The sequence below is a fragment of the Typopeltis vanoorti genome, chromosome 9, assembly GCF_054136105.1.
Source record: "Typopeltis vanoorti isolate ZY-2024b chromosome 9, IOZ_Tvanoo_1.0, whole genome shotgun sequence".
Lineage (NCBI taxonomy): Eukaryota > Metazoa > Arthropoda > Arachnida > Uropygi > Thelyphonidae > Typopeltis > Typopeltis vanoorti.
This window is the reverse complement of record NC_143557.1, coordinates 135,059,134-135,080,685: the sequence shown is the minus strand read 5'-3', so window position 1 is coordinate 135,080,685 and position 21,552 is coordinate 135,059,134. Positions and strand designations below refer to the sequence as shown.

At 35.8% G+C, this 21,552-nt stretch overlaps 1 protein-coding gene across 2 annotated transcripts in view; it reads left to right on the top strand.

Annotated features, from left to right (window-relative positions):
• Ctu2 (Cytosolic thiouridylase subunit 2) overlaps positions 1-21,552 on the top strand; it is a 170,379-nt gene that overhangs the window by 128,547 nt on the left and 20,280 nt on the right. For both annotated transcript variants that reach the window (XM_090398131.1, XM_090398130.1), the window contains exon 13: positions 11,826-11,880. In XM_090398131.1, the coding sequence (XP_090254257.1) occupies positions 11,826-11,880 (55 nt within the window). The remainder of the gene's footprint in view (positions 1-11,825; positions 11,881-21,552) is intronic.

Genomic DNA, 21,552 nt, shown 5'->3' with positions numbered 1-21,552 from the left:
TACAGATCTTTGTTATAATCCTATGCTTTCTCAACTAATTGTCATAAAGTGAAGATCCGATCCTGACAGTCTCTATTTGGCATGAATCCAGCTTATTCTTCACCAAGCTTTTCTTCCACAATACTTCTCAACTGTTTCTCAAGTATACTGGCATAAATACTTGCACGGAACACTCAGTAGGGAAATACCTCTGTAATTCTCACATTCAGTTTTTTTTACCTTTTTATATATGGGTACTATTAGAGCTCTACTCCAATCATCAGAAATTCGTCCCTCTGTCCAGGCCTTCTGAACTATGCAGTGCAGCCACTGTGAGACTTTTATACCACCATACTTCAGCATTTCTGGTCGAATATCATCTACTCCTGCTGCCTTTCCACATTTCAAGCCTTTGATGGCTTTTTCCACTTCAAGTATGGATATGTATTCCTGACTGTATGCCTGTTGAGTGTTTTTTACCACTGTGCTGTCACTGCTTGTTTCGTTTAGCAGTTTTTCGAATTAATTACTCCATACTTCAAGGATATCTTTTTTCCCTGTTTTCATGTCACCTTTATCATCTCTAACTCCTTTTACAGCACTCTTTCCTCCATTTCTAAGCTTCTTCAACAACCTCCAGAATATCTTACCCCCTTCTTGATATTTCTTTTCTATGTTCTTGCCAAAGTCCTTCCATGACTTTTGTTTAGCTAGTTTTACACAGTGTTTAGCTTTCTTACATTTGCCTCTGTATTCTCTAAGAGCACAAGCTGACTTATTTGCCAGGAACTTTTGATATGCTTTTTTCTTTTCCTTCACTGCCTCTTTAACTTCCTGTGTCCACCAGGGAGTTCTGATTTTACTATCCTGCAGAAAACCTCACCACATGCCTCTTTGGCAGAATCAGTCAGTGTTTTCTTCAGGGCTTGCCACTAAATCTCCAAGGTTTGATTACTGTTCTCAAACACTTTCATTTTTTCTTGAATGATGTTTGTATATTTTAGTCTACAATTCACATCTGGGAGCTGCTCAACTTTTATTCGTTTTAAAACTTTCTTACATGTTCTTCTTTTCAATATGAAATTCAATTTTATCCTGCTTAAGACTAAATGGTGATCACTTCCAATTTCAAATCCTCTGTACATTCTAGTGTCCTGCACCAGAGAGAAAACATCACTATCAACAGTAATATAGTCGATGAGACTTTTCTTATTCCTTGCCTCTTCTCTTCTTGTGAATTTGTGAACATTTTTATGTTGGAACATGGTGTTAATAATAACCAGTCCATGTCCTGAGCAGAAATCCAACAAGTATTTGCCATTATTATTAGCTCTGCTCTTTTCTCCAAATTTTCCCAAAATATTTTTGTATGTCTCACAATCATTTCCTACTCTGCTATTTAGATCCCCAACAAGGACCAACTTTTCCTTTTTCATTGTGTCAGTTGCTTTTTCTAAAGACTCAAAAAAACTCCCCCACTTCTACCTTAGTAGAACCTTATGTGGGACCATAGGCACAAATAAGTCTCATTGTCCAGTTCCCCATTCTCATATTTGCCCACATCACTCTACTTGAGACTGCCTGCTATTCAAGAAGATTAGCCTCGTATTTTGTGTTGAATACTATGGCTACTTCTTTTCCTTAATTGCCATTGCCTGAATATAACATTTTGTATTAGAATGTTTTGCTCAGAATGTGCTCACCATTTTTGGTCTTTTTGTTTCTGTCACCCCTATTATGTCGATCTGGTACTTACGTTATTCCTCAGCTAGCTCCATTTCTTTACCATTCTGGCTTCTTATGTTGATAGTACCGATCTTTAACTCTGGTGATGTTGAGTTGAGGTGCGTTTTCAGATTTGTTCCAGTAGCTGACTTTTAACTGTTCGCCCTGGTTCCCTGGCGAAAACAAGGGGGCCTTGTTTAACTGGGCAATGCCCCAGCCGGCATGAAATTTTGTCATGTTGTACCATCATTTTGTATATTGGCTTAAGCCAATAAGAATACAATTTGGTCAGCTAAATCCCAAATTGCCAGCCCAACCTCATTCTTTCAGTATCTTTTAGATACCCACCACAAGAAGGTAAGGATTGGACATTAAGTCAGAAGCCCTGGTCTGTTCTCTGCATTCCTTCAAAAGGCTATGTGGAGTTCTCCTCTCAGTTATACATCTTTGACCCTGAAGCATCCCCAGTGTTTTTATGTTTTTTTTTAATTTGCTTTAAGTGTTACCACACCTGAATAAGTCGTTTTGACAAAACATGTTGTGTGCTCCATTATATTAACTTATCTATTTTATTAATTTATTATATCAGTTTCAGTCAGTCAAAAAAAGATGAACATATATATATATTTCTATGCTGATATATTTGCTCTTAACCTTAAAATTTTTCCAATTTTACTTTTCATCACTTACTTCAAAAATACATATCAAGTGTGTCTTTTTAAAACTCTTTTAACACATAAACATTTTAATTTGTTAGAACTTAATTTTAGCCATAAGTTGTAACACAATGGCAGCTCTCTTATCATGAAAGCTTTGTATTTTTTGGTGATTGCCCAAAACAGGAATTACATGAAAAAATGCAGAAAGTCTTAATAATTGAAACAAACAAAATCAATTTATGGTATGTATGCTATATTAATACAGAATTCTTTTCATTACAAAAAAGCCTTCACTGCTGAATGCAAAATAAGAATATGTCTGAACATGCTAAGTCAAGGAACAAGATGCAGCTGAATTTACAACTTGAGACCAGTATAGAAATGTTGAATATTGGTGGAGAGGGTATGTTGTATGTGCAGCACTTGTTGCATGCAGAATTTGTAGTGCCAGCGAATGCCTACATAATGGCAAATTTATAAGTGGTTTATATTTTATTAAAATTTAAAATAATGATTTTCTCACAGAACATCTATGAAAGAAATCATTATTCTGAAACCTAGATTCACAATCTTGTAAAGAGCAGCAATGTTTGGGAGAGTTTGTTTGGAAAATGCTGTTCTAATGTTTTCAGTTCAGTAACATGTTGGATCAGTAGTGTTATATAATTAAAAATAATGTTTAACAAGAGAATGTGTCAGTATTGTTTGGAATTTGAGAAGTGACTAGGTTACTATAGTTACTGCACATATACTATTCAAATTACTAATGTAGCAGTTTCTAAGCTGTTAATCTTGTCTTCCTTTTACCTTGCGGTGTCAAGGGTTTGTTAATCATCGGACCTCAAAATGTTCACAGGATAAGGTGGTCAGCCCTACGTCCCAGTGTATCCTATATCCTGTAGTGCTGAGTTCTCAAGGCTGGTTTGCCTGCTTTGCAGGATGAAAAATCCCAGGATAAACTGGGGGGGAAACCCTACTGTCCATGCCCAAGACTGACTAACTTGGCTATGGCTGAGGAAGATCCATCAGTTCCTCAAGTCACCAACGGGAATCAAACCTAGGACACTCCTTACCTAGGCATATGGTTGCGAAACGAACAGCCACTAGGCTAACCGTGCGGACCTGTTAATTAAATTTGTTAATTTAATGATTACATCAATATAAATTGTTTTTTGTTATACTTTCAGTTTTGATTGTTGTTAATTCTATTTCTTTTTTAATTATTGCATTCCATTAAATAAAATAAAGGTAAATGAAATAATGTTAATTCATATACTTTAAACTTCCCAAGGTACTGGAATTCAGTAACATTAATTCTCAGATTCCCTGTTACAACTGACCTGTGACAGGTGCTCACAGAAGCGCTTTACCTAGTTAGAACTCTAGTCTTTTGTTGCTGAGCTTCACTTAGTTTCATGTTGCCTTTTGTGGGTGTTACAATTTTTTTATTGTACTCACTGAAGATGTCTCTGTGATTGAGAGAAAATATTGGAAGAATTAAACATTGGTTTTAATCCTTTCCCAGTACACTATTACTCCATTAAGCCTTCAACATGAGATTATTGATAATCATGAATTCCTTGTTGCTGTCTTATAATCTATGTACTTTGTAAACTGTTCTGTAACTTTACACATTATTCTAGTTACAGAGCATTAACTTGCACTAATCCTGATATAAAAAATGCAAATGGAATAAGAGAGAAATTAGCTGTATAAAAGACAGTGTTCAAACCAGCTTTAACTTATGGATCTGAGAGCTGAGTCAGAAGTAAAACACTTGATCAGAGACTAGAGACTGCAGATATGAGAGTCCTGAGAAAGATTAGGGGCACGAACAGATGGTATCAATGGCAATATCACATTAAAAAGGAGGATATTAGCAAAGAACTTGACATTGTCAGCATCCAGGAATGCGTTAGCAGAGCTAATCTCTGGTGGTATGGTCACTTAAACAGAATGGGCGAGGAGAGAATAGCAAAACAGTGTTCTCTACGAGGTTGGCAGGAAAACGACCCAAAGGAAGACCAAGATATAGGTGGATTAACTATGTTATTGTTGATAGTAATGTTTTCTCCCTGGTGCAGGACACCAGAGTATACAGAGGATTTGAAATTGGGAGTGATCACTATTTAGTCTTGAGCAGGATAAAATTGAATTTCATATTGAAAACAATAACATGTAAGAAAGTTTTTAAAGTGAATAAAAGTTGAGCCGCTCTCAGATGTGAATTGTAGATTAAAATATACAAACATTATTCAAGAAAAAATGAAAGAGTTTGAGAACAGGAATCAAACCTTGGAGATTCAGTGGCAAGCTCTGAAGAAAACATTGATTGATTCAGCCAGAGAGGCATGTGGTGAGGTTGTCTACAAGAATAGAAAAATCAGAACTCCCTGGTGGACACAGGAAGTTAAAGAGGCAGTGAAGGAAAAGAAAAAAGCATATCAAAAGTTCCTTGCAAATAAGTCAGCTTGTGCTCTTAGAGAATTATTATTATTATTATTATTGTTCCGGGCAACTCCAAGGAGTTGACAAACTCATCGAGGGAGGCCCTAACATCATGTCAAGAACAACTATTCGACATTCACACAGTATCTATCATACCTTGCCTTGAACTCATTCACGGTCGTAGCACCCACAACAGACTCTGGAAGCTTATTCCACTCATTCACTACTCTCCAAGTAAAAAACCTAGCTCTAACACCCTTGTCAACCACGCTATTGCCCAGCTTCCATTCGTGGCCCCTAGTCCTCCCACCACGAATCATATTTTCAAAAATATCTTCTGGATCAATCTTATAAAAACCCTTCAGTAATTTGAATGTCTCAATCATATCACCTATATGATTGAGACATTCACTCAATGAATTTCGCCTATCGACCAATTTCTGCAACCCACAAATCTTCAACCTATTCTCATAAGGTTCATTCCACAGACCTGCTATCATCTTGGTCACTCGTCTCTGGATCCTTTCCACTTCCTCCCCATCACGAAGAAACCCCGCTCCCCATAACTGGGCACAGTAGTCCAGATGGGGTCTTATCAAGGCTCGATACAGAGGAACAACAACTTGTTTGTCTCTGCATGTTAAAGTATTTTTCAGAAGCCAAGTGATTTGGTGAGCTGTTTTAGTCACTTTTGCAATGAGCCCCCTAAACTTCAATTCCCTATCCACCAACACTCCAAAATCCCTGGCATCATCAATCTCCTGGAGTATGGTTCCACTAATGCTATATACTGCTGCTATTCTTTTCACCCCAAAGTGCATAACCTTACACTTTGGCACATTAAATTGACATCCATTTTTCCTAGCCCAGTCCTCCAAACTATCCAAATCATCCTGTAAAATTTTGACATCCTGTGCACTCATAATTGGTCTACCCAACTTTGCATCATCAGCAAACAAGTGACCACTTCCTCTCAAATCCTTTCCTATATCATTGATGAACAAATTGAAAAGCAGTGGTCCAAGAACAGAGAGCAGTGGCACTCCACTAGTCACAAGCCGCCTTTTAGACTCCACTCCTGAATAAACCACTCTCTGGTATCTCTCCTTCAACCACCCTCCTATCCATCTCACCAACCCTATATCTATCCCCATCTGCTCCAGTTTACTGATTAGGGTTCTATGTGGTATCCTATCAAAAGCCTTGGCAAGGTCCAGTAGTATTACTGTAAACCCATTACCCCTATCCAGTTCAGCCGTCACTGTGTTATAAAACGTGAGCAAGTTACTGAGGCATGATCTACCCTTCACAAAACCATGTTGTCCCCCATACAATATCCCATTTTCATCTATCCAATCCTGTATTCTTTTCTTGACTAATTTCTCTAAGACCTTGACAATGATTCCTGATATGCTAATCGGTCGGTAATTTACAACAGCAGTCTTGGAACCACCTTTGTGCAGTGGAACTATTTTCCTCTCTTTCCACCCTCTCGGGACTAACCCAGACCCAAGACTCAAATTAAACAAAATGATCAAGGGTACTGACAATTCTTTAGCTGCTTCTCGTAAATCACGAGCTGGTATACCATCCAATCCCACAGATGTATTGACATTGAGGTTATGCAATAGACTACTCACCTCCATTTCATTCACCACAATTCCCGTATAATCTACTGGTACATTCGTTTCTGCAATGTCACCACCTGGATGATATATTCTTGCAAAGTGCTCACTCAGTAACTCAACTATATCAACTGATTCATTTACCTCCCTACCATCGGCATTCTTTAAAATCATTCTGCCATGTACATTTTTCCTTTTACTTGCTACATATCTAAAAAATTGTTTAGGATTCTCTTTAGCCTGCATGGCCAATGTTCTTTCGTAATCCTTTTTTGCTTTTCTTACCACTCTCGTTACCCTTCTGGCCTGCGCTTTATACCGTTTGTGTACCTGCCGGTTACCTTTCTCCTTAAATTCCCTCCATAGTTGTTTCTTTTTTTGCAGCTCAAGCTTAATGGTGTTATTCATCCATTTAACCCCTAGTTGATTTATTATTCAGACTCTAGGTATACAGTCAGCCATTGCTTCATGCAAACACTTCTTTACTGCCTCCCATGCACTATCGACTTCTAGTCCTTGCAGTTGTACATGCCATGGCACTGAACCAATAAAACTCCTAAGCTTGTCATACTTTCCAGCCCGATAATTCCACATGAACCCTGTCTTAATTGAAAATTCTACACCTTTAGCCACCTCCCAAGTCAAGACCCTATGATCACTCTCACCAATTGGTGGCAATGTGGTCATATTTGTTACAGCCAAATCCTTAGATGTAATTACTAGGTCAAGCACTCTCTGACCCCTAGTATTTTCCATTACATGCTGTCGCAGATAGTTATCCCTTAATAACCGCATAAAATCCAATTTCTTCCTCCCGTGTGTCCTCTCCTCACTCCAATCAATGCGACCATAGTTGAAATCTCCCATAATAATCACCCTCCTTCCACTCATTTCTTCTATTTGCTTCTGCATACTGTCACCACCATCTTTTCCATCACCTGGTCTATAGCAGCACCCAATTGTATATTTAGTTCTGCTAGCCACGATCTCACACCAAATGGCCTCAAATGTGCTCTTTTCTCTATCCTGCAATTCAACTTCTATTCTCCTTGGCTGTAGCTCATCAGCTATCATCAACAATACTCCTCCCCCCATTTTATTCTCCCTGTCATTCCTGAACATACTATACCCATCACATTCAATCCCACTAGCTATATCATCTACAGTCAGCCATGTTTTACTAATACCAATAACCTGTGGTCTGGAAGTGCCAACCATGGCCAAAAACTCTTACTTCTTGTTCCTAATACTCCTAGCATTAGTGTACTTGAATTTAAGACCCCATTAGCCCCAACCCTACCTTGATGCCTTATATTAACTATCCCACTCTGATTTGTTGTCCTTATTTGCTCGGGCATATTATATTCATTCTTACATTCAACTGCCTCCCTAAGGACTGAATATCTACTCCCCCCACCCTTAATAAATCTAGTTTCCCAGAATTTGCACATCCACCACATTCAGCAACACTTTCTCAAGTCTTCTTACACCGTAACCTTTCAAATGCAAGCCATCCATCTTATATAGATCCTTTCGCCCATCGAACTCACTCCACACATCCACAAATTCCACACCACTCGTCATACATAACCCACGCAAAAAGTCATTCCAATTATGGCCCTCCTTTTAAACATTTCACTGTCATACCATGGCAAAAGACTAATCATTCTAACTCTCTCACTCTTTTCTTTTGCTACCTCAAACAATTCATTCAGGTCTTCTATCATTTCCATTTTGTCTCCTTTCAAATCATCCGTACCTGCCACAACAATCATTTCTTTCACCCTTTCCTTTTGCTCTCTAATAGACTCAGTTACATCCTTTATGGTCGCACCAGGTTGGTACAATTTTGTAAAATCCTCTACAAAACACATCTCGTACTAAAGAGTCTCCATACAGCACTCCATCCTTCATTTTGTTCATGTTCACACTCATACATCATATTATCATACTTTTTTCTATTTTTCCTGTCATACTTTTTATTATTGGCTGGTTCATTCAGTCGACTTTTGCTCATACGCTCTAGCTGCTGTTTTGCCCTTTGTATCGCACCATTCAACAACGCGATCTCACTCATTGCCTCTATCTCACTTTTTTATTCTCAGTAAAACCATTAATACTATCATTCACACTTTCTACATTCACACTCTCACAATTCTCTGGTACAACCTCGCCGTTTCTTGTCATATCCCTACTTTCTTCATTCTGAAGTTTGAGAAAAATATCACACTCACGATCCGAAATACTCTTCAATTTCTCATTCTCCCTACATTTTCTACACACATTCACTCCTTTATTATCATCTAACCACACTCCGACCGCACTCCGCAAAGCGTACATTTCGCAGCTAGTACACTGAATCATCTCTTTTATACTACCGTTCTTTGATAAAGATGGTGAACCATCATTACTGTGGGACATTTTCCTTCGTACTGGAGCCATACTTACTTGCAACGTATTTTATCAAATTATAAATTATAACACACCAAAAAACACACAAAAAGATGCTCTAAGAGAAGCAAGGCAAACAAAACAATGCAATATTAAATAAATTTATCAACGATAACTGAAAATAATACTTATCTTATCCGGAGCCTTCACGAACACTACACACTACGAATCCCTCTAGCTGCTACAGCCCCAATAAAATATGTTATAAAGACACACAAAATACTCTAAAAACATGAAAATCGTTCTAATATACTATAAAACCAATTTTCTAAGGAAAAACACACACAAAAAACACCAATTTTACACGAGTGCTAAATTACACCGACCACTCACCATATAAACTTGAACCCAAGTTCAGGGTTCAAGGTTATATGGTGAGAATACAGAGACAAATGTAAGAAAGCTAAACACTCTAAAACTAGCTAAACAAAAGTCATGGAAGGATTTTGGCAAGAACATAGAAAATAAATATCAAGAAGGTGGTAAGATATTCTGGAGGTTGTCGAAGAAGCTTAGAAATGGAGGAAAGAGTGCTGTAAAAGGAGTTAGAGATGCTTAAGGTGACATGAAAACGGGGAAAAAAGATATCCTTGAAGTATGGAGTAATTACTTCGAAAAACTGCTAAATGAAACAAGCAGTGATAGTACAGTGGTAAAAAACACTCAACAGGCATACAGTCAGGAACACATATCCATACTTGAAGTGGAAAATGCCATCAAAAGCTTGCAATGTGGAAAGGTAGCAGGAGTAGATGATATTCGACCAGAAATGCTGAAGTATGGTGGTATAAAAGTCTTTCAGTGGCTGCTCTGCATAGTTCAGAAGGCCTGGACAGAGGGACGAATTTCTGATGATTGGAGTAGAGCTCTAATAGTACCCATATATAAAAAGGGAAATAAAACTGAATGTGAGAATTACAGAGGTATTTCTCTACAAAGTGTTCCTGGCAAGATCTATGCAAGTTTACTTGAGAAACGATTGTGAATTGTGGAAGAAAAGCTTGGTGAAGAACAAGCTGGATTCAGGCCAAATAGCAGCTGTCAGGATCAGATCTTCACTTTACGACAAATAGTTGAAAAAGCATGGGAATATAACAAAGATCTGTATTTAAGTTTTGTCGATTTAGAAAAGGCTTATGACAAGGTGCTATTCAAAGAGAGAAGCTATTCAATTCACTACAGTTATATGGTGTCAATGGGGCATTATATCAAGCAATACTTCGTCTTTATTTGATTTGTAAGTTAGCAGTTAGAATTGAAGGAAGTATAGGAAGATGGTTTAATGTTAAATCTGGTGTGAGACAAGGATGTACATTATCCCCTCTGTTATTCATTATCTACATGGATCACATTATGAAGGAAAGTGGTATTAAACATGATATCAGAATTGGAGATGTTAATGTCAGCTCTTTGCTTTATGCAGACGATGTTATACTTCTAAATAAATCCGCTACAAGTTTGCAAGATTACCTGACTAAATTGAATAACTGTTGTAATAGATATGGTTTGAAGGTCAGCAATAAAAAGACAAAGACTATGAAAATAGGTAGAATCGTTGAAAATGTCAACTCTGTTGTGAATGGAGAACCTGTGGAACAAGTAAACCATTTCAGCTACTTAGGCACGATTTTTAGTGAGGATGGTAAATGAAATATAGAAATAGACAACAGAATCAACAGAGCTGGTTTGGTAGGAAGTCAGTTGAATAAATTCATATGGAATAAGAGAGAAATTAGTCGGAACACTAAATTAGCTGTATACAAGACAGTGTTCAAAGCAGTTTTAACTTATGTATCTGAAAGCTGGGTCAGAAGTAAAACTTTTGACCAAAGACTAGAGACCGCAGATATGAGAGTCCTGAGAAAGATTAGAGGCGTGAACAGATGGCATCAATGGCAATATCATATTAAAAACGAGGATATTAGACAAGAACTTGACATTGTCAGCATCCAGGAATCCATTTGCAGAGCTAATCTCAGGTGGTGTGGTCACTTAAACAGAATGGGTGAAGAAAGATTAGCAAAACAAATGTTCTCTGCCAGTTTGGCAGCAAAACGACCCAGAGGAAGACCAAGATATAGGTGGACTGATACGGTACAAAGTGCCTTAGACTATAGAAATATAAGATCTGATAATGTTGGAGTCTTGACAAGTAACAGGCTGATTTGGAGGAAAATTGTAGATAGGAAGTTAGTAATGATGTAAGTTTGTCATGTAGTACTATCATATCCTACACACCCCCCTTGAGGGTACATGTGAGGAATTTGATGATGATATGGTACAAAGTGCCTTGCATAATAGAAATATAAAATCTGATAATGTTGGAGTCTTGACAAGTAAAAGACTGATTTGGAGGAAAATTGTAGATAGGAAGTTAGTAATGATGAAATTTTTCATGGCGTACTATCATATCCTGTACACCCCTTGAGGATACATAGCAGGAATTTGATTATGATAAAAAAAGCAGAAACAACTATAAACCATTATTAAACTGCCATTATTCATTAAAAGAGAAGAAATAAATATGTGTTCATTACTTTTTAATGCTGAGACTTCAAACAATAATCTGATTTCTTTGTAGTTATTATTCATTATCAGAAAATATGGAGTTTAAATTTTCCAAATTGGTATCTTAGTGTAACTTCAATTCCGTTGGACTTATTCTTTTGAGAGTACTGTCACAAGCATTTATAAAAATTGATTATGTTAATTTAAAATCCTAAAAGAAAAATTATAGCAGTTGTATAATAAGACTAACTGAAGACATATTAAGTTGTATATTTTTTGTTATATGCTTATTTATAGCCATAGGTTATACTAGTAAGGTTTATACTTAATACATAACGTTCAAGTTTTGGGAATGGTGATCATAAAGAGTGTTTTACAGTTAATAGTTTAATCAGTATTCTTTCTAATGTTATTCTAACATTTTTTTTAGAGATAATTTGTTCAAAAAACTCTGCCATGGTTGTCAGGTGATGGTCCGAGATATGGTAAGTCCTTATACTATTTTGTAATTTTTTCCTTTAGAATTTCACCATCGAAAATGTTTGATGTTATTTAATTCCTGACCTGAAACAGTGCTGTAGCTATTTTTCTAGACACAGTTACAGTGTTTCAGTATTAACCTCAGAAGTCTCACTGATGGAACTGATTTTTATGCTATCACATTGTGTTGTATTATGAAATTTGATGAGATCTGCTAAGTCAACAGCAACCAAATCCTCTTCCTGAATCTTCATGTTGGCAAGCATGCTAGTTATTTTGGATATATCCCTCAACTAATAGTCATTATTTTATCAGAGCGGAGGAAGTTACCTATGATTGAAATAATGTAAGCAGAAGCTGAAATCTACATTCCTCTGAGCAAAAGCCAAGCCTCTGTGGCACTAAGCACCACTAGGTAATGAAATTAATTTAAAAGTTGTGTGTCCCAGTAATACCACAGCTTTACATATTGGAAACTGAAATGGCTAAAACTGTGTTTGGTTTGGACTTTGGCAAAGACTCAGTTTGCTTCCCCCCCCCCATTTCTTTTAGTTTGCAATGTCAGACATCATGCATAGATCTAACAATTCTTATTTTAAAGTGTATAGCTCTAAAATAGTTATTCCACACCAGCTGCTGGATAGTATGCTTATATTTTGACTTGTGTTTGGTTTTAGATATTACTGTGAGAATTTAGTGCCTTATCAGAACCTAACAGTTTGCTTCTTTTACCTGCTGTACCATTAAACTCTTGTAGTAATAAAGATAGTGTACTGGAATGAGCTTGATAATGCTTTAAATGGCTTCCGGGTTAGCAAATAATTTTGCTGTTATTACTGTTTCCTTGGTTTTTACTGGAGGAAGTCCAGTTAATTCTATCCAGCAGCTGGTCCATGGAATAACTATTTTAGAGCTGTGCACTTTAAAATAAGAATTGCCATGATCTACAGAGGAGTTTCATGAAATTATGTGAGTAGCTTATTAAAACCTTACTGTATATTCCTATTCCTCATCTGTATGTTAAGGCTTAAGTGCTGAAAGGAACTCGTATTGGAGGCTTAATGGAATGAAAGAGCACTGGGAAAGTATTAAAAACATTATTTAAATTTTTCTGTATTTCATCTCACTCAAAGAGACCTCTTCGGGGATGCCCTCTGTGAGCACATGTTGGTGACCTAGGATGTAAATTGGGTTCTCAAAGTATTACTGTTTCCCATATTTTGGGAAATTATATACAACCATATTTGTTTGGGTTAGGCTAATTTCTGAGAACAAACGCAGATTCTAAAAACAGTCTTTTTCTTCTAAATTTGCTGCGATAGAGCATAGTAATTTGCTTGTTGAGCATGATATGCAATGCCTAATTGACCATAGTCATGATAGCAGATGTATTTTTTATGTTTTTTCTGAGTGGATGATAGCTAATCTTCCTGTCTATTCATAGTAAGTCAACTTGCTTGACCAGGGAACTATATACACCAGGAACTGAGAGATGAGAGAGTTGGTCCTTAGGGGGAGTGGATAAAGGTAGCTAGTTTCAAATGGGGCTTGAAAGCTGTGCAGAGGTTATATTTCTTTAGAATTCTGGCTATTTTTTCTGATGTACCTTGGATGTAGGAGATGGCGATAGCATTTCCAAAATCCTTCTGAGGAGAAGGTCATGGATTTGTGGAAGGATAGATTATAGGATAGAAATGAAGGGTTTAAGTTTTTTTGTGTGTGATTTCAGGATGCCAGGAAGAGTCCTTTTTGATTAGGTACTTTAATTTTTTTTTTATTTTAGATTTAATGGACTCATAATCTTAATGATAAGTAGGTAGACAATGTAGGTGGGTTTCTGAGAATGGTGTCCATTTTTTTATTGTATTCATTGGTGTTAAGAGTAACTGTGGTGCTACCTTTTTTGTTCTGATTATGACTGTACTGTTGTGTTTGCATAGCTTTTTCAGGGCACTGAGTTAGCAGAATGATAGATTCTATTTTTGGAGAAAATGCTCTAGAAAGAATGTTGGTAGCATCATTCCTAATATTGTTTTAGCTATTTCTGGAGCCAAGTTCCCAATTTTGAATTTGATGTTGAACATAAGGTCTAATACTTGTACATCTTTCTGTGTAAAGGCAAAATTGTGGCCACAGGATGCTAATGACTGTGTTGTTAAACCTTTTTGACAACAGGTTAACTATGGTATGAAGAGGTTTAACTTTGAAGCTCAGATTTAAAATTCAAAAAAATTCACTTCAGCTCTGGTTCTGAGGCCTGCTTGTTCCTTCCTCAGTAAACTTAATTGTTTATTGTTTATTTTTAAAAATTCTTTATGAGTAGAGACTTTTGAAATGTTAAAGCAAATGGTACAGAGTTTAGCACTGAAAATAGTTGATGGCTGCATTAGTAGCAGTGAGGCTGGTGCATGTGGAACCAGCCTCTACATTCTTCAAGGTCTACATTCTGCAATGTTCTGTTCCCATAGCAGAGCGAAACTGGTATCCTTGTAAAAATGGAGGGCTTTTTTAATTTGAACTTGATATGACATGATTGGATAATAATCCTGCAAGAGATAATTATCCAGTCAATTAAATCCAGCTGATTTAATTGACTGGATAAATGAAGTTTCAACTTACTTTAATGTCTTTCCTTACATGATGTATGTTCATCATTAATAATTATTATCCATATGTTATTGTGTCGTGAGGAACTCATGTTGGAAACATAGTGGAATGAAACAGCCCTGAGAAAGAATTAAAAATATTCTTTAATTGTAGTACTTTGTCTCAATCACAGAGACATCTTCAGGTAATACAACATAAAACTTGTAACACACACACAAAGGCAACACCAACTGTGCACCACCTAGATGACCTAGGATGTAAGTGAGGATCTCAGAGTATTAGTATTTCTCATATTTTAGGAAGTGTTATGCAAGTATATTTTCAGGTTAGGCTGATTTCTGAGGGCAACTGCAGATTCTAAAAACAGTCTTTCTCTTTAAATTTACTGTGATTGAGCCTGGTGGTTTTCTTCCAGTTGATTCTGTGAGTTGTATCTAAAACATGGTCTGCAAGGCCTGATTAGCATAATCATGATGACAGGTATATTTTTTATGTTCTTTTAAGTGGATTGTGGCTGATCTTCCAGCCTATATAGAGCTAACTTTCAGGAAACTTGAAATCTGTATACACCAGGAACTGTATATGAAGTAAAAAAAAAAGGTATCTTCCTGGCCTCATGAAGTCCAAAAACATATGCAGCTGCCCTCAGAAAGCAGCCTAACTTGAACAAATATGGTTACATAAAACTTCTCAAAATATTAGAGAGCTCGCCCATCCAACTTCATTTCTTTCCTTTTCCACCATCCTTTGCCATGTGAGCTTTGGTCTTCCTCTCCTATGCCTTCCTTCAGGGGGTCCACGTCAGAACCACCCTTGAGATGTCATCGTGGTTCATCCTGAGTACATGTCCTGTCCATCTTCATCTACGCAATTTGATTTCCTCTTGAATACTTTTTGTGTTAGTTATTTTATATAATTCTTTATTTGATATTTGGTTTGGAAACTGTTTAACATTTGTTCCTGCATTTTGCTTATTTTCCAAGTTTCTGCTCCATAGAGTAAAACAGATCTAACATTAAAAAGATCCTCAATTTTGTTTTAATCTTGTATGCTGCAGACTGTTGCTCAAGATATTGAAAGTCTGTCACGTCTTTCACTTTTATGTTGTCTATTTTTAAAATTTCTTTACTTTTATTATTAATCCTTATCATTTTTGTTTTATCTTTATTTATATTTAAGCCTACTGAAGATGCATTTTCTCTTAATTTTCTGTTGCAAATCAGTGAAACAAGAAGAAATCAGAACAATGTCATCTGCATAATCTAGGTCTTCAAGACATGTTATTATATTCCATCTTAAGCCAGCTTTGGTTTTCGTGGTTTTGGTCATAATCTATCACTATGTTGAAAAGTGGGTTGGACAGTACGCATCCTTGTTGAGCTACAATTACAATGCAGAATGCTTCTGTCAGAGTTCTGCACCAAAACTCCGGATCTACTGATTTCATGCATTTGTTTAATAACATTAATTATCTTATTTGGTGTGCCATAGATGCTTAGAATTTTCCAGAGGATGTCTCTATTAATGCAATCGAAGGCTTTGGCTAAGTCTATAAAATTCAAGTACAGTCGGGTCTCCTTTTATGTGTTCCACAGAAAACTGCATATAAAAAATCGCACAAAAAAGACCTAAACTTACGTTGAAAAATTAGGGATACGTTCCATAATTTTCTAAAACCGCATAAAACCAAAGCAATGAATTAAAATAAACCTAAAATCACATAAAAAAAAAGTTTATAAAAATTCAGAAAATAAGAATGCCTAAGTTTGTTTTAAAGTTTATTCATTTAATTTTATTCAAAAGTAACCTTTTTACATTTTTTTTCATCAGAATTATCATCACCATTAGACAATATTTGGCAACGTTTGCGAACTGATGTGAAATCACTTTCATCACTAGAAGAGATAGTCAGTGCATCAGATCTGTATGGTAAAGGCAATGGTTCTTCACAAACAGAATTAGCTTCACCCCTGTTCTGTGCTGATTTTTTTCTTCTGACAATGTAATCAGCGATTAAACTTTGCAATGATGATTTTACTAATTTTTTATACAGCTCGCGATATACAGACATACAGTTCTTCATCTCACGTTGGAATTTAATGGCCTGTTCAGAATTTGTGTCATTAACAAGAAAATAATTTTCCAATTTTTATTACACAGTTCAAGACCTTCTCGAATTATATTTGTAGTGAGGGAGACAAGTTTTTCTTCTGCTTCACTATCGTTTTCTGGATCTTCGACGATATCTAAAGCTAATCGATATCCAATAATATCATCGTCACTTAAGGCATTATCCACAAGCAATTCATCTACATCATTTTGGCTAAATGTATCAAAACCTTCTGCACCAATTTCATGTGTCAAAGTAATGATTTCAGCTGATAATATAGATGTTTGAATGGTTGCACTGTTTGCAGCACATCCAGGACAAGCTGCTTTCTAGCAGGCATTTAAAGTTTGTGGTCTTATTTCAGCGACAGCAGATGCAACATGATTTAAACAGTCCAAAATAGAAATTTTTTTTTTCCAAATGTCAGTTAATGTTAATGATTCATTTTCTAGTTTATCCAATATAAATTGAAAAGTGTGCTTAACATAATATTTTTTAAAAGTAGCAATTATGCCTCTCTAATGACTGAATAATGCTTGTATTGTTGCATTGGGAAGTAGAACACTACCTGCATATTTGGATGTTCTAAATGCGGATGACTTGGTGCATTGTCAACAATTAATAAAACTTTAAAATCGAGAGCTTTTTGCTTCATATATGTTTCCACTTCTGATACAAAGCAATTATTGAATTTACCATTCATAAATACAGCAGTTTTTACCCAGGCATTTGTATTAGCCATCCAATGTACCGGCAGCTGTTTTAGAGCATGGTCTTAGAGATCGATTTACTAGGAGAGATTTCAACATTCGATCCCCTGATGCATTGCTACAAAGTAATAACGGTACTCGATCTTTGCTTGCTTTAAATTCACTTGCTTTTTTCACAGACTTTTCGATGGAAGTTCAATTAGGCATTTTCTTCCAAAACAATTCTGTTTCATCGGCGTTAAACACTTGATTGGGACAATATCCACTATCTTCCTGTAATCTTCATATTATGAAGTGCATTCCTTTTTAGCAAAGGATGGCTAACCTGGTTAGCCATCCTTTGCTAGCCAAAAATTCTTTATCAGCCTGGGAAGTGGAAGTAGATGGCTCCAATTGCTTCATTTGTTCATAAAACTGAAGAGCTTTTTGTTTAATTAAATAACCACTTATAGGAATTCTTCTTTGAGTTAATTCTTCAATCCAAATTACGAGCGCTCGTTCCATTTTTTCTAAAAAAGCATCTCTTGAGTACGATGAAATTTGGCACTTAGTTTTGTGCCAGAAATGACAAATTTTCTTATTGCGACTTCATTCTTTTTAATTACTCTCATAGATTTGCCTAAATTAGAATGTTTCTAATTTAGGCAAATCACCATAGATCCCTCTCCTTTTGCTAAGCGATCTAAAATTGCAATTTTCATTTCCAAAGAAATTGCTTTTCTTTGGTGCTTTTTTTTTCTCCACTGGGCCAAATTAAATCTTTAAAATAAAAATTAGCAAAATTTAGACTTACGATAATGAAAAGACAAACACTTACTCACATGCAAAATTAAACTTCACGGATGTTCATTATGTACAATGGTACATAGGTTTTGAAGTTATGCACCACATAACTTCAAAACCGCATAAAAAAGATACGCATAAAAAGAGACCCTAGTGTATAAGGAGACATCAAATTCTAAAGTTTGCTCTATAATGTTTCTCAAACGAAAATCTGTTGTATTGTTCTACCTCTGGTTCTGAAGCCTGCTTGTTCCTTCCTTGCTATTACTTCGATTCCATTTTTCATTCTTTCCATTAATATTCTGCTAAATAACTTTCCTGGCACGGATAGAAGGCTAATTCCTCTCCAGTTTTCACATTTTGTTAAACTCCTTCTTCTTTCTTTTTTTTTTTTTTTTTTTTTGGTATTTTCACTATCACTGCTTTTTTCCACTGATCTGGTATTTTCTCAGTTTTCAGAATCAGGTTGTATAATTTAGTTAACTCATTCACAGCAATGCCTTTATCTACTTTTAGTAATTCAATGTATATGTTGTCATTTCCACATGACATGCTTTTCCAGACTTGTTTCTTTATTGTGTTTATTACTTCATTTGGGATGATTTTTTTTATGCTTATGTTTAGTTTATGCAGTTCTTCCTGTTCTAACTGTTTTAGAATTTCTTGTGTGTGTTAACTTTTTCATCAATTTCTATTACATTCAAAGTTTCACTAAAATACTGTTTCCAGTGGTCTTTTACTTCCTGTTCCTTTGTTAACAACTTTCTGTTTTTATCCTTTATGCTAATTTCCAATTTCTTTTTCTTTCCAGACATCTTTCATGTTATTTCATATACTGTCTGCTGATTTCTTTATCAACAGAATTATATTTTTTCTTTATGTATTTGATAAAGCCTTTTGGACTTTGTACTGTTTTGTAGTATTTTTATCCTTTTCCTTTCCTCAATTAAATACCAGGTTTTTTTGGTTATCTATTCTTTGTTTATTTTTCCTCCAGTCATCTTTACATGTTCTTTAGCACAGTCATTATAAGCATCTTGAAACTTTTATCATTTACTCTCTTTTGACAACCATTTTCTTCTTCATCCATTTGCTCTAGTTTTTTTAATCTGTTTCTAATTGATGTGTTGAACTGTTCTTTTATTTCTTTGTTATTTAGTTTTGCTATATGATATCTGTTTCTATTCTTTCTCTCATTTGTTATATTTGCTTTAAGTTTAAACTTAGTTTGGGTAGAAAGAAATATTTGCTCCTCTTCTTACCTTGACATCCAGAAGTGATCTTCTGTATTTTCGATTTATTATAATGTGATCAATTTGATTTCTGGTTTTTCCATCAGAGGAAGTCCAAGTAAGTTTATGGATATCTTTTAAAAAAAGCTACCTCCAACAATTAGGCTGTTTTTATCTTGCAAAATTCTATTACTCTTTCACCATTTTGATTTATTCTGCCACAAGCTTTTTTATCTATTGCTTTACAACTATCTTGGATTTTTCTTCCTCTTTTTGCATTAAAATCCCCCATCATTATAAAAATGTCATGTTTAATTATTTTATTTATTACTTTTTGCAGTTCATAAAATTTTTCCTTTTTCTCATCATCAGCATCATATGTAGGTGCATAGATTTGCATTATTGACATTTTGACATATGTTGAGTTAAAGTGGGTAGTAATGATTCTGTCATTTACTAGTTCCCATTCAATAAGGCAACTTTTAGCCTTTGTATTTAGTATTAGTGCTACTCCTTTAATGTATCTGTTTTCATGACCAGAGTATAGGACTGTATGTTTTTTTCAGTTACCATCTGTCCAAAATCTCTCCATCTGAGCTCACTAATTCCCACAATGTCTATATCATAAGCATTCATTTCTGAGATAACCTGTCTTGTTTTTCCAGTTTCATATAAGATTCTTACATTCCATGTTGCAAATTCCAAGTTACATTTTGGTGACACCAGTTGACTCTTTTTCCATCTCAGCTTCCAAAAGGCTTTCATTCTGAGACTTTTTTTTGCTGTTTTTACCTCCCGGCTGAGATAGATGCTGGCTGGTGTCTTGCAGAGTATTCTGTTCCTTTTATCAGTTATGGTTTGTTTAGGATTCTTAGTTTCCATAATCATTTGTTTTTTTATTGGAAAGGGAGATTAGCCCTTTGCCAAACCCTCCTCCTTTCTCAACCGGGCTTGGGACCAGCTATGGTGGAGTTATATGCAAGTATACTTGAAAACAAGTTAAGAAAAATTATGGAAGGAAACTTGGAGAAAAACAAGCTGGGTTCATGCCAGACAGAGGTTGTCAGGATTTTGAGAAATCATGGAAATATAACAAGAGTCTCTATTTAAGTTTTGTAGATTTGGAAAAGGTTGTAGCCATTAGCTAAATTCTTAGCTAATGGCTACAACCCTCCAAAAAATATTAAAACCAGTTAACCACAACCCCCCCCCCCCCTCATAACAAAGATTACACTAAATTCATCACCATTCCCTATATCCAGGGCACCTCTGAAAAGTTAACCAAAATCTTAAAAAAATATGACCTGACTTCTTGTTACAAACCATATAAGAAATTGGCATCTCTTATCTGCTCCACCAAAGACCAGCCACTTCCCCTAGACCTACCTGGAGTATACCAGGTCCCTTACAGCTGTAAACTGTCCTACTTTGGCCAAACAGGTAGAACAGCAAATGTCAGGATTTTGAAATACAAAGACTATATCCGGTTTCACCAATACAGCCACTCTGGGCTTGCAGCCCATGCTCTTGATACCCGCCACAGAATACACTGGAAGACACATTTAAATTAGCAAATTTAAATGTGTAGCAAATTTAAATACAAAAGATTGTTCATGGAATCAGCCTCAGCTCTAAAAAACTTTCCAAACCTCAACAAATTTGGGTGCATGAGACTGCCCCAAATTTTGGAAGCTTGCATCTTGAGAACTTCAACCCAATATAGCCCACTAGGGGACACCTTTTAGGACTCTAGGAACAATGCTAGTTTTCTCTCTTCTGCCTCATTTGCTTTTTGTAGTGCCTGCATGTGCACGTGTCATAGTTTTATGTTCCCATGAAGATGGCGGTGTGACATTGCCGAAATATAGGCAATATGTATTAAAGTTTCTTTTAATTAATATTCCAGTATACATTGTAAATTCCTGAAATAATTTAATAGTCACCCACAAAAATAAATAAATAACTAAACAAACTGACCTGATTGTTTTGACCAGTCACATTGCTCCATGGTCACACCATTATTTCAAAATCAGAACAAACAACATGTCAGATGTTGTTTCTATTGTGACTCCAGATCTTTTTATTCAGAAGTCTCATGGGAAAATATTGTGACAAGTCAGTCAAAGCAAATTTTGATGAATGTTTACGTGAATCTGCAAGCTTCACATCACTTGAACTTAGCCAATCCACTGCAAAGCACACAGTGCCAAGATTTGACAACTTTGCTCGATATGC